Source organism: Echinops telfairi, unplaced genomic scaffold (genome assembly GCF_000313985.2).
Source record: "Echinops telfairi isolate 266 unplaced genomic scaffold, ASM31398v2 ScPeMD7_7469;HRSCAF=8507_0, whole genome shotgun sequence".
NCBI classification, from domain to species: domain Eukaryota; kingdom Metazoa; phylum Chordata; class Mammalia; order Afrosoricida; family Tenrecidae; genus Echinops; species Echinops telfairi.
In genome coordinates, this window is record NW_022111372.1 from 35,070,228 (window position 1) to 35,084,168 (window position 13,941).

Here is a 13,941-nt window from a genome sequence, read left to right on the forward strand (position 1 = left end):
GCTAGATTTTGGGAGACCCACTCTGGGCATAAAGCAGGGCGAGCCATGCACCGGGTCCTTGAGTTCCAGATGCTGGCAGGCCCGGTGCTTCCAGCCTCAAAATAAATAAAAATAAAAATAAAAATCACAATCATTGAGTCGACGCCAGCTCATAGCAACCCCATAGACAAGGCAGAACTGTGAGTTTCCAAGACAGCACTGTCTACAGGATTAGAAAACCTCGTCCTTCCTTCTCCTGAAGAGCTGCTAGCTCAGTGGTTCTCACCCTTCCTAATGCTGCAACCCTTTACTACAGTTCCTCGTGTGGTGGTGACCCCCGACCACAAAATCATTTTTGTTGCTACTTCATCACTGTAATTTTGCTACTGTTATGAATTGGGTGACCCCTGTGAAAGGTTTGTTCAACCCCCAAAGGGGTCGCAACCCACAGGTTGAGAACCGCTGGGGCTAGAGGCTTTGTAGATCACAAGCTAACATGTCACCACGATGCCACCAAGGCTGCTAGTCACTGACACAAATCACCTTCTACTTCCAATAAGGCAGTCTAGCCTGGGGGTGCACTCTCCAAGCCAAGCCTATGTGATCACAAATAGGCATTCTGAGAATAAAGTAAAGTGAGTGAAACCTCTGACCCACTGCAACACAAGTGTTTCCTCCATTTGCCCAAAGGGCTCAAAACAGAAAACCCAGATGACTTCTGAGGGCCCGGCTCCTTAGAGGCAGCCCTTCCCCTGCCTTCCCTCGAGTCCAGCAAGTCCTCCTCCCTCCTTGGCCCTCGGTCCTGTCCACAGAACAGAGACCCGATTCACCTTACAGAAAACAAAAGGCCCCAGAGTCTAAGAAGCCAGTGCAAGCAGACAGCGCAGTCCCCGGGAGCAGGGCGGATGTCCCCTTGCAGGCACCTCACAGAGCAGGACATGTGCAGAAAATCACCTCTCCTGGAGAAAAGGCAGTGTGCCCAGGGGCAACTCACGCTGGCCTCCTTCTTGAAGGCTCAGCCAGAACCAGACAGACAGTCCTGGGGCGGGGCCGGCTCTCCTCCGGTGCTGGTGGAGGGGTCCCTGGCCCATGGCGGAGCGTTCCAGAAACAATGCACATGCCTGGTATTGATTCCCCAGTATACCCTCCCTGCCAATGTGGCCTTTTGTCCAGAAGGGTGAGCCGATTCATAGAAACCCATCGCTCTGTCATTTTAGACCCCATTTTAGTCCCCCACTTCGAACCCAGGAGGAGGAGACCCTGCCCGGCGAGCGCCCTTTCTCTTTCCAGTGGCCTGGTCCCCCACTCATTGTCCTCACAGAGCAGCCCATCTGAACGGATCAGTGCTGCTTGGCAACCATCTTTCAGGATCAGAGCTAAAGTCCTAAATCAAACAAGAAAAACACAACAAAAACCCCCAGCTGCCAACGAGTTGACCCTGACTCGTGAGGGTCCCAGTGTGTTGAGCAGCGCTGTGCGCCAGCCAGCGTTTCCAGAAGTGGACTGCCGGGCCTTTCTTCTGAGGCTCCAACTCCCAGTGAGTAGTCAATTTTGTTAACGTTTGCAGGGAAGACGTTACACTCAGAACTCTGTATTTATTTAGTTCCTGCTGAGCCCAAATCTGCGAGCCCCGCTGGTGAAGCGGTGGCATCCTGGGCTGCTAAGGAAAGAGCAGTTTGAAACCACCAGGAGGTCCTCGGAGACCGCTGGGGCGTTCTGCTCCCGTGATGACTCCCTCTCGGAAACCCACAGGGGCAGCTCTGCCCTGTCCTAGCGGTGCTGTAGTCAGAGTGGACGCCATGGCAGTGAGTTTGGTTTTGAGTTTGAGCCCAAAGGCAGTCACTGGCCTAACCCCACCCTTGCCTCTTCCGTCTTCAAAGGGTCTAGGGGCAACCCCTCACCGCCAACTCCAGGAGCCTAAAACGGGCTGCAGGGCTGGCGGGCAGCCAGAAGAGACATTTCAGGGAAATTTATAAAGGATGGTGTGCCAGGAAAAAAGACACCAATTGTTGGTCACGGACAATCATAGTTTTAGAAAAGCCTTTCCCTCCCTCCAATTCGGTGTTTCTGACTGGTCCTGGTGGCCATACAAACTAAGACTGTAGATTTATTACGGTGACTTGTACAGACCCGATATAGCCAAAGGCTTCTCTAAGCTTTCGCTGTCCGGGCAGTAGTTCACCAGGTCTTCTGCAGAGCCCCTGGGGGATTCAGACCCCGCCCCCCCACCGCCCATCTTCTGGTTAGCAGGTGAATGGTTAAGCATTAGGACACCAGGACTGCTTACGGTGGGTGACTTTAAGATCTAGCTCCTCAGTGCGGGAGGTGGGGTGGGGGTGGGGCAGAGAATGCCCCAAACAAGCGCCTTGGTGCTAAGTCTGGTCACGGTCATGTCATGGGCAAACCACATTTTTGACTGTTCCCACTGAAATGCACAGTTCTGGGCCATCAGCGCCCACTGACATCAGTCTTTTAATGAAAGCACAATATTAACAAGTGTGACGTGCTGCAGGCCTGTACACGATGAGGCATCATTCAGGAAGATGATGTCATGGGCTTCTTCTGCAAGCCACTGGAAAACAGCCTTCTCCTTCCATGCCAGGGGCTTGAGGAGGGTTCCCAGTACGGCTCCAGGGCAAGAATGTTTCCCAAGTTCCCCAGAATCCTCTCTTGGTGCCACAGCACACAACTTGGGGCATAAAGAAGCCCCAGGCCTGGGCCTCCATGTCTTTCTCTCTCTCTCTCATGAGCCCGAATCAACTCGATGACAACTGGTTTGGTTGGTTCCTAATCGCATCCCCATTAGTTCCATCGTTCCTCGCTGTCCTAAAACGTCCGGGAGGGGCCAGCGGGAGAAATAGCATCACCCTGACCATTTCTAAAGGTCTGGACTTTACTCCTTTCCAAAGACTGGACTCCACCAGGTCTCCTTCGGGCTCTCTGGGAAAACTCCAGAGCCCGGGAGATGTTGGGGGTGGGAGAGAGGGGAGCGGGGTGCAGAAGAGGTGGTCGGTCGTGGCAGTGGTGGTTTCCCTTGCTAGAATCAGCTACCTTGGCGAAGGGGCAAGAGACTGGCCTGTGTCCTGGGAGGGGGATAGGGGAGCAGCAGAGGGAACAGGCTGGGCTGTGTGTGAGGCGCTCGGGTAACAAAGAGCTCTCCAGAAAGGGAAAGCTGGGAACCACCTTTGGAAAAAGGCAACAGGGAAAATGTTTTAATCATTTGTTAGCTGATGCCTCTCAGCTAGGGCTTTTCACTCCGCGCCAATCCAATTACGTTCCCAGGGCACTCGGAGGGGTTCCCACACTGCTATTTTTAAACTGACAAGCAGCAGGCTTGTCCGACTGACTGAGGGTGCTGCAGTTACAAACTTGGGGTTTGCTTGGGCTCGCCCTGACTAGCTAAATCGGCCGCTTTGTTATTCCTCCCCAGGCCGCCTAGCTCACAGCAGGGCAGGTGGGGAGGGGAGCTGTGGGAGAAATTGGACTTTGGGGCTCACTTTTCTCTCCAGTCAGGTAACAGGAGTCAATGCCTAGATGGCACCCCAATCTTCTTGACTCCTAAGGAGGGTCAGCCAAGGAGGCCATAGACAGACCTCCCCAAAGTCACCCGAGACAAAGCCCCATGAGGCACCTTGGAGGGGGAAGGAGGATAAATGTGTGCATCCCTGTTGGTCCCCTGGACGGGTGCTTTGGCAGCCCTGCCCTTGCTCGCATAGAAATGCCCACTCCCAGGATCAAAATGGGCTACACAGGTGGGACATAAGACTGGAGCTAGAGCAGCAGGAGCAGCAGCCCTGGTGGCATAGTGGTTATACACTGGGCTGCTAATGGCAAGGTTAGCAGTTCAAAACCACCAGAGAAAGATGAGACTTTGTACTCCATAACAAGTTAGTCTCCAAAATCCACATGGCCAGTTTGACTCCCTCGTGTAGGCTCACTAGGAGGCAGAAGTGACCCAATGGCAATGAGTGAGGGCAGCAGGAGTGAGCTGGAGACCCCAGGTTGGCTTGAGGGACAAGTTGCCCTAGAAGAGGGACAACACTCGCTGGCCCAGCAACTGTGTTGGATTCCTGCAGGGGTGAGGGGTGCAAGCCCTCCATCTGGGGAGACAAGACTTAGCCAGTATTGGATTGTGTAAAATATGGCAAATATATATATTAAAAAAACTATTATAGGAAAATAACAATAATAAGGGTTCCTGGAGGGGGGAGGGAAGGGATAAAGGGGAGCTGATATCAGGAGTTCAAGAAGAAAGAAACTGATTGTGGTAGCAATTGTACAGTACTGCTTGATGGGATTGAACTACGGAATGTTATGATATCTGGAAAAGCTCCCAATAAAGTGATTAATAAAAAATAATTTTAAAAAAGACGTGGCCAGGCAGTGGCCTGTCGACTGGGCTTCATTCGCAGCCTAAGGCATCACTCTACCCATATACCACTAGGCCTTGTAAATTCAGGTTCAGCTCGGCAAGACTAAACAGAACTCTGATGGTCAGGTGCCCCGCTTTATTCCTCACGCCCAGGGGCTCTGCTGTCCATGAGCTTATGCATTTAGCTGCAGTCCGGCCCACAGGGAGGCAACTTGAAACCCCAGCAACTCCGTGGGACAAAGACAGGACTTTCTACTCCCATAAAGAGTTACAGTCTCCAAGACTCGCAGGAACAGTTCTATCCTGTCCCATACCATTGACTCGACGGCAGTGAGTTAGAGTTCTCTTTGTATCCCTCACTTCAGAAAACACACCTTGCAAATAGTGGGGTGCGGCTGAGAGGCAGCTCATCAAAGCAGCACTAGGGCTCACGGGCCCCACCATGGGCAGGGCTGTGTTGAGGGCTAGATGTGACTGTTTCCAGGCCTGCACGCAGCTCTCCCAGACTGACTGCAAACTGCCCCTCCTGCTCCACAGCGGTGGTCACTTCTGACTCATGGCGACCCCATGTATGTTCAGAGCAGAACTGCTCCACGGGGTTTTCAAGGGAGACCAACACCAGGCCGGTCTCCCAAGGTGTCTCTTGGTGGGTCTGAACCACCACCCTTTCAGAAATGAACTATTTCTGCCGCCCCGGGACAGCCCCCATTAGGACCAGCACAACTCTAACAAATTTCAAGCTCAACAGTCAATAAATAAACCAAAAAGAGTCACTTTCTTTAAAAAGGGCAGGTTGGTTTCTCAATCAAAGAAACCAGCCATTGCTTTAAATGCAAAAACCGAGAAAAACCATCCGGCCTCTGCATGACAACCTGCAGGCGCTGAGAGAGGCTTCCTGTTGGGCGATGCTGACCTAGCCAGTCGCCCAGAGCAAGCTGCCACCTGCCTGGTGGGGCAGGGCAGGATTCCAGGCAAAGGACAAAACACTGTTCCAATCAGCCCATGTCATACCCTAAGCGGCCCGCCTCGAGTTGGGAAGTCCTACTTTCAAGTAGGCCACCCAAGAAACAAAGGGGGCTGGTCACTGTAACAACAGAGGACCTGGGAGATAAGTCAGCCTGGGTCTGGGATGTGCATGTTTACACTGCTTTTCCAACACCAGAAGAAACTGCAGTAAGCCTATGGGGTGACCAGCAAAGTTCACTCGATGAGAAGATTCTACCAAAAAAACACCCCTGCCTGACAGACTCTAAGTTTGGACAGCATCAAAATAACCGCAGCGCCCCTCGCGGCCACGGAGAAGTTCCCAGCACCAGCGCAAGTGAGCAGGAAGTTAAGTCAGCAGGTTTGCACCGCCTCAGCGCCTCATCTCAGCTAGTGGTATTCCTGGACCCCTGGTCACCACCACTGGCAGCCAGTCCCCAAGAAACGCTGTTTTTGAGGTTTTAAGCAAAAAAAGGCCACCAGTAAAATACAAATACGAAGTAACTCCCGCGTAGCATACAAAGTTCATGTTTTTAAATTTTTTAATAAAAAAAAAAAAATACCAGTGTGCTAATTTAAAACTTATTAAGTGGGCTTTAAAAACAACATGGAAAAATACCAGTCTTTTTTTTTAATTCTATTTTTCCACAAACTTTTTGAAGCGCCTTGGTATTTATAAATTATTAAATCTCAGTCATGAAGGGTAGAATCCGGCGAAACATTAAAATGGAAAGTGGTCTGCGTCCTTTGCAACCGTCCCCACTACGTTGGGCACTTTATTGATAAAGGGGGGTGCGGAGGGCCGCGGGGAGAGGCCAACTTCCATCCGGGCTTTAAGACAGAGAAATTGGGGCAGAGAGGCCGAGGCACGCTACCACGCAGGTGCCAGCTCGCGGACCGCCCAGCCCCAGCCGCTCGCCTCGCACAGCAGCTGGGCTGGCAGCAAGAGAGCGCCCCGGGAAAGCGCCCGCTGCCCCGGCCCCGCAGCGCCAACCCGCGCGCCCCGGCGCCGAGGGAGCCGCGCCCGCGCCAAGCCCGAGCTTCCGACCGGAATAATTACCGTCTTACAGCAATTTGTGCTCCGCCGTAAATTACTACGTGAACTCACAAGGTTAAGTACACTCACAAAGCCCAAAGCCCACACTGCAATTGTTCCGAGGCCGGCGCAGACCGCAGCGCTTGGCAGGCAGGTTCCGGACCCGGCGGCGCGGCGCGGCGGGGCCCGAGTCCCCGGCGCCCCGAGAGCATCGGGTTTCCCGGAGCCGCGCTGGAACGGGGACTGGCAAGCCGCACAAAGGACCTCGGACACTGGACCAGGTGTGGGGCCGACGCGCCCCACGACGGTGTCCCCCGACTCGCCGGACCCCCGGAGCCCCGCCGTGCGCGAACCCACCCGGCGCGCGCCGAGCCCCTCCGGCAGTCCCTAGGCCGGGGCCGGTCAAGCGGACGCGGTCGCGTTTCTCTCCGGGGAGGTGGCTCGGCAGGGCAGTCAGGTGAGTGCCCTAGAACCGCGCGATCCAGCCCCGCGCCCCTGCTGGGCCGCAGCGGACCGTGGAGACGCCCGCCCGTTCGCCGGCCCCTACGTCGCGGCGCCCCGCCCGAGCCACTGACCTGTCGTCGACGTGCAGGCTCGGCGAACACTTGATGGCCAGCCACGTTTTCCAGTGGACGTGGCGCACCTTGTACACCTGGCCGAAGCCTCCCGAGCCCACCTTCTCCCAGCCCGCGAACTCGCCCGCTTCGAAGGTGCGCAGCAGCCCCAGGGCCCACGGGCTCCCGCACTCGCCCTCCATCGCGCGCCTCTAGCTGCCGCCCGGCGCCGACTGGGCTGCCCAGGTACCCAGCTCCCCAGGTGTGCGCCCCGCCCCCGCGCGACGTCATTTCCGCGGAGAGCCCCGCCCCACCGGCCCCGCCCGTGCCCATCCTCCCAGGTCCTGTGTACACTGACAGCTGGCACCCACTGAGGGATTTTGCGTCCTCCCTGGGGGCCACGAAACGCGAGAAGGGCCTGGCGCCTGCTTTTTTGTTTTGTTCTTTTGTTTTGAAGGTCATTGTAGTCACGGGCAGTTGTAAAAGATAATACACTTTTTCCAATTTCCCAATGGTAACAATTTGCAAAATTTAAAGTATAACTTCACAACTAAGTATAACCTTACAACATCCACTTATTTTCGTGGATGTTAAATTGTGCAAGTTTCCCACCTGTATAGATTCAGATGTCCTCCACCATCCCATTGCCATCGACTCCATTCTGATTCATGGTGACCCTAACCTGAGTTCCCGATGTAGTAAATATTTATGGGAGTTGATAGCCTCAACTTTCTTCTCTGGAGAGGCTGGTGGGTTTGAAATGCTGACCTTGTGACTAGCAGTGCAATGCTTATAAGACAGAGCCACCAGAGATCATGAACATTTCTATCACCACGAAGATCCCTCCTGTCACCCCTAGAAACTTGAACACCTGCCCCACACACAAGCCCTGGCAACCAGGAATCTTTCCCTCTATTTCTATAAAAATAATTTATTGATCTTTTTATTGGGGGCTCTTACAGAGATTATAACAATCCACAAATCAATTACATCAAGCAAACTTGTACAGATGCTGCCATCATCATTTTCAAAAGATTTTCTTTCTACTTGAGGCCCTTGATATCAGCTCCTCTTTATTCCTTCCCTCTCTCACCCTACAACTCATGTGAACCCTTAATAAATTATATAGATGTATTTCATATCTTACATCGTCTGATGTATCGCTTCACCACAGTGCTGTTCAAAAGTGTTAGGAAAACAGAGTCATACATATATAACCTTTTAACAACCTGTGGTATGCAGATGAAATAAATTTGCTTGCTGAAAGTGAGAAGGAATTGAAGTACTTGCTGATGAAGATCAAGGATTGCAGCCTTTGGTATGGATTATAACTCAGTGTAAAAGAGACCCAAATCCTTACAACTGGACCAGTAGGTAGGTAACCTGATGATAAATGGAGAAAAGGTTGAATTGGTCAAGGATTTCGTCTTGCTTGGATTCACAATCAATGCTCATGGAAGCAGCAGTCAAGAGACCAAAGGATACGTTGCATTTGGTAAACCTGCCACATAAGACCTCTTTACGGTCTTGAAAAGCAAAGATGTTACTTTGAGGAGGAAGGCGCGCCTGACCCAAGCCATGATATTTTTAATTTCCTCATAGGCATGTGAAAGTTGGATATTGAATAAGGAAGACCGAAGAACTGATACGTGTGAACTAGGGTGCTTGTGGAGACTGTTGAAAGTGCCATGGACTGCCAGAGGAATGAGCAAACCCATCTTGGAAGGAGTACAGCCAAAATCCTCCTTATAAGTAAGGATGGCAAGACTTTGTCTTTTGTGCTTTGCACATGTTCTCGGGAAAGATCAGTCCTTGGAGAAGGACAGCATGCTTGGTCATGCAGAACGACATTGAGAAAGAGGAAGGCCTTCAGCAAATGGGTTGACCCTGTGACCACAAAAATGGGCCCAAACATAACAATTGTGGGGATGGTGACGGGTCAGAAAGCGTGTGTCGTCCTGTTGTACACAGGACTGCTATGAGGTGGGGCCCATTCAATGGCACCTAATGGCAACCAAGAACTACAGTCTCAAAAGCTCAGCGGAGCAGCCCTATGCTCTGCTACAGGTCGCTCTGAGTCGGAATTGACTCGGTGGCAGTGAGTTTTCGAGTTTTCCTTTATCTGTAGAACTGATTGCTTGAGGAGGAAAGGTGTTTTTCCGCCTTTGGAGGTGGGGTGGGAAATCCCTGCTTGAGAGCACTTTGCTATTAGCAAAGGTTAAGGAGCGCTAGTGGTGTGGTGGGTTAGGCATGGGGCTGTTAACTATAAGGTCAGCAGTTCAAAACCCCCAGCCCCTCTGCTGGGGAAAGATGAGACTTTCTACTCCTGTAAAGAGTTACTGCCTCAGAAGCCCACAGGGACAGTTCTACCGGGTCCTGTAACACCCTTATGAATCAGAAGTCACTCAATAGCAGTGACTCTGAGAGTATTGAAAAAAGTTGGTCAGACTGGGGTCAGAGATCAAGCAGTGTAATAATAAACTCCCAGGCCTTAAAAACACTCATTTCTGTAAAGCTGTGTAAGAAGGCTTTTTCTTGGTCAAAGTGAGAGTGGAGAGATTAAACACAAGAGCATTTCAACAGTGTTTAACTCTGTTTTGTGTGTTTAAAACAACTCAGGGCCATCGAGTTGAGGGGGACTCATAGCAATCCTGTATGACAGGGTAGAACTGCCCCTGGGGGGTTCTGAGATTGTAACTCTTCATGGAGTGGAAAGCCTCCACTTTTTCCGGTAGAGCAGCTGGTGGTTGTGAAAAGGGCAAAGAAGGCAATTTTAACGGGAAGCCTCAAGCTTAGCTTCCGCAGGCTTTATTTTCCTCTGGGCAAATGGTAATGGCTATTTTATAGCCAACACCTCAGCCACACCCCTGATTTATGGGAGGGCCTGCCTCAGTAAACAGCTCAGTCACTGGGGCTGTTGACACCTCTGTACATTACAGTCCTTGCCTGGGGGGTTCTTAGGAGACCAGCTATCAAACACAGAATCAAAATTTCCTGAGGAGGCAAAATTATTCTTAACTTGTTTATAACTGAGAGAGAGAGATCGAGAGAGACAGAGAACCAAGCCAATTGCTCTTGAGTTGATCCCAACTCATAATTGCCCCCATGGATTATAGGGTCAAACTGAGCAAAAAACCCACAGCAGAGGGGTGGGGTGGGGGCGTTCTTTCCTGAGATCTTTATCAAAGTAGATTGCCAGGCCTTTCTTCTGAGGCATCTCCAGGTGGATTTGAACACCCACCCTTCCAGTTAGCAGCTAAATTGCTTACAGTGTGTCCCATGAAGGGACTATGATGTAATCTGACACTTTAAACATTATTGGCATGTTGACTCTAAAGACAACTGGAAAGTAAACAAAATGTTGTTGGGAGAAGAGGGAAGGAGAGAAATAAATTGACCAGAAAATTCATCTCCTGCCTTGTCTCCCAGGTTCACCTGGCTCTCAGAGCTCACTCTAGACTGTGAACATGTTCCCAAACATTTGGCCCATCACCCCCTTTGTAGGAAAGGGGGGAAAAAAGCTACTCAGCACCCCCTTGGCATGAAAAACGTTTGTACTATGTTCCATGATCCAGGGTAAAGTGTAGGCACCCGGTTTGCTCCAGTGCACCCCAGGGGCAGGCGGGATCACCCACTTTGGGAACCACTGCTACAGAATCTCACTTGCACGCACACTTCAGCTCTGGGTGACTAACAGTCCACACCAGGCCAGTAATAAAACACTCCAATTTCATTTCTTTAATCATCTGTCTGCTTCACTTGACAAATATTTATGGTGCGTCTGCTGCAGGCTCTGGCTCTCAAACTAGAGTCTAGGGAGACTGTGGTAGTGGATGCCCAGCTGCAGTGGGGACCAGGACAAAGGCCACAGTGGGGACCAGGACTAAGACCACAGCCAGGGCTGGGAGAACCTGGCTTGGAGCCCCCGCTCCTCTGCAGAGCGCTCCCTAGAAAGGTCACTACACTTTCTCCAAGGTTTGAGTTCCCAATCTGTAGAAAGGAAACACATTTCCTGGCTGAGAGTTTGAAGGCAAGGTGCTGAGCCCTCAGGGAAGACAGGCGTGCACTTGCTATGTTAATGACCACTTTGCTTTTACAGCCCCGGCAGGTGAGATTACCACTTCCCAGTATGAAATCCAAACCCACTACCTTCCAGTTGATCCAGACTCCTAGTGACCCTAGACGGGGTTTCCGGGACTCTAACTCTTGACAGGAGCAGGCAGCCTCCTCTGGTGGGTTTGAACTGCTGACCCTCCTAGCACTTAGCAGCTTAAACCCATGGCGCCACGAGGGCTCCACTTCCATGTATAAAAGTACAGAATTTAAAGTTTCATTTTAAGTAACATTTGAGATACCAGTCCATTCATGAAAATTAGTACGTGAACAATACCAAAAGCCAGCTCCACCTATTGCCATTGAGTTGATTCTGACTCATAGCAACCAAATCAGCTGCTGCCCATTCCTACCCATGTCAGACCCGGTGTGCTCCGGCGGTCTTCAGATCGCTGAGGTGCTTTCTGGAAGGCAGGAGATCTCCCGGCCTTTCTTCTCAGGTACTTCCTGGTGGACTTGAACTTCCATGTCCAAGCAGAGTGGGAGGAAAGTGGGAGACACCTCCTGATGACTCTTTTGAGTCTTTTTCATTTTTGCCTTTTGCAAACCAGTGGCTCCGTTAGCTCTAGGAGAACGCCTCAGGGTGGCCCCAGAGCGAAGTCAGCACTCCACCCCCCAGCCTTAATCCGGTTCCCCACCCCTTAAATGTGGGGAGAGGCACATGGAGCTGCAATTCAAGCCTCAGCCACGTGGTGGCAGCCTCCTGCACTCTCTGCTCCTCCAGTCTGGCTGTCAGAAAAAACTGAAATAGTGTGAGTAGCTAAAACAAAGGAAGAAATGATGAAGTAATAGAATTGAACATAGGATTTCAAAAGACAGTTTACGAAGACAAAGTATAGTAAAATGTATAAAAATCTGGAGTTGGAAAACTAAAAGGGAGGAAACCCTTGTATTTCTCAAGCTGAGCAAACTGAAGGAAAAAAATGAGGCCTTGAATTGCTATTTTGAAGAATTCTATGGGCAAAAGATTGAATGATGAAGGAAGCACTAAAAGACAGTGGAAGACAGAAATGGGAGTGTGAGTGCAGACCCCACCACAGCGTGCCAAACCTTGAGGACAAAGTAACCACATGGAGCAACTCCTGAACAGAGAGGGCTACAGGACCAGCCCCAATCAGAGCCAAACATACCCCCACATAGAAGCATGTGCTACAGAGGACAACAATTAACCTACAGGTTGAGGAGAGGGACCAGTCTGCCATGCCCATACAGAAGCAAACCAAGAAGCAAAAAGAGAGAGTGAGGGACTAGATCCCATACTGGCACACCAAGCCCCGCGGACGTCATCCCTGCAGGGAGCTGCTAAGGCACAGAGAGGACTGTAGGGCCAACAACAGCTGGACAGATGATGTCCCCTCACTGGAGCATACCACGACAGGACAATACTGGGGACACACAGCAGGGAGTGAGCCCCTCAGGGGTGTGAACTAAGAAGGGAATATAACAGATTAGCAACGGGAGCAAAGTCAAGCCATAAAGCCACCAAGGGGACCCAAAAATAGACTTCAGGCTAGGCAGCTCCCGGGAACCCCCCTCCCCCCCAAGGCCCGATGGGCAGGTAGTCAAAGGTCAGTGGACAGAAGACCTGGAGTTATGTATGCTTTTTGGGTTTTCTTGCTAGTTTTTTTTCCCCCTCTCTTTTTATTCAACCTTTTGTTTTTGTTTTGTCTCCATTGTTGTTGTTTTGCCTACCTATGTAAGATGGGCATGGGAAACAAGCCCGAGGAGAAGGAAACAGGACTGAAGGTTCTGGAAAGACTTTGGGGGAGGAAGGGGTGGGGGAAGGAGCAGTGAGCAAACAACACCATAGACAGGGGAACACCTAGGGAATTAAAGTCAACAATGAGGAGGATGTAGAGATCCTGGAGGGGTTGGAGCAACAGCAGTCTGGCTGAGAGGAATTACTAAAAGGCAGAAGAGGGGCAAGCATGATGGTGGGACAGGAGGGAGGTAAAAGGAAACAGGAAATATCTGGGAAGCAAAGTTATGGATACAGGTATAAACATACGTGTCTACATATATAAATACATTAATTCATAAAAATAGAGATGTTGGCCTATGTACATAATGGTAATATTGAAGAAGTGGACAGACTTTGAGCCTCTGCTCAAGGTCTCCCTCAACACTTTGTTCTAACAACGTGGCATTCTGTGATAATCACCCTCCCGACATGATAGCTGAAGACAAAGTGGGTGCATAAGCAAATGTGGTGAAGAAAGCTGATGGTGCCCCGCTATCCAAAGATACAGCATCTGGGGTCTTAAAGGCTTGAAGTTAAACAAGTGGCCACCTAGCTGAAAAGCAACAAAGTCCACATGGAAGAAGCACACCAACTTGTGCGATCATGAGGTGTTGATGGGATCGGTAACAGGCATCAGAAGACACAAAACAAAACATATTGTTGAGAATGAGGGGGGTCAGAGCAGTGACCCCAAACCAATCTGTAGACCATTGGACAGACACTCACAGAAGGGTCACAAGGAAGAGATGAGTCAACCAGCGTGCAGTATAGCACCAATGAAACACAATATTCCTCTGGGTTCTTTGAGGCTTCCTCACTCCCCAATATCATGACCTCAGTCCTGCCTTTCAGTCTGACTAGACTGGAGCATGAACACTGGTGCAGATAAGAGCTCAGGACACACAGAATGCAGGTCAGATAAACCCCTCAGGAACAGAAATAGGAGTAGCAATACCAGGAGGGTAGGGCCAAGGTGAGGGAAGGAAGGGGGAGCCAATCACAATGATCAACACATAACCCCACCCCACCCCCGAGGGGGACGAACAACAGAAACGTGAGTGAAGGGAGACAGCAGATGATGTAAGATGTGAAAATAATAATTTATAATTTATCAAAGGATCACGAGGGAGGGGGAGGGGAATAGGCGAGGGGTCCCTTACAA

General features: G+C 50.9%; 1 protein-coding gene across 1 annotated transcript in view; it reads right to left on the reverse strand.

The window, feature by feature from the left end:
- Positions 1-7,128, reverse strand: part of RIPK4 (receptor interacting serine/threonine kinase 4) — a 28,547-nt gene extending 21,419 nt beyond the window's left edge. Inside the window, exon 1 of the mRNA XM_004696918.2 lies at positions 6,947-7,128. Within this exon, the coding sequence (XP_004696975.1) occupies positions 6,947-7,128 (182 nt within the window). The remainder of the gene's footprint in view (positions 1-6,946) is intronic.
- Between the last annotated feature and the right edge of the window lie 6,813 nt (positions 7,129-13,941).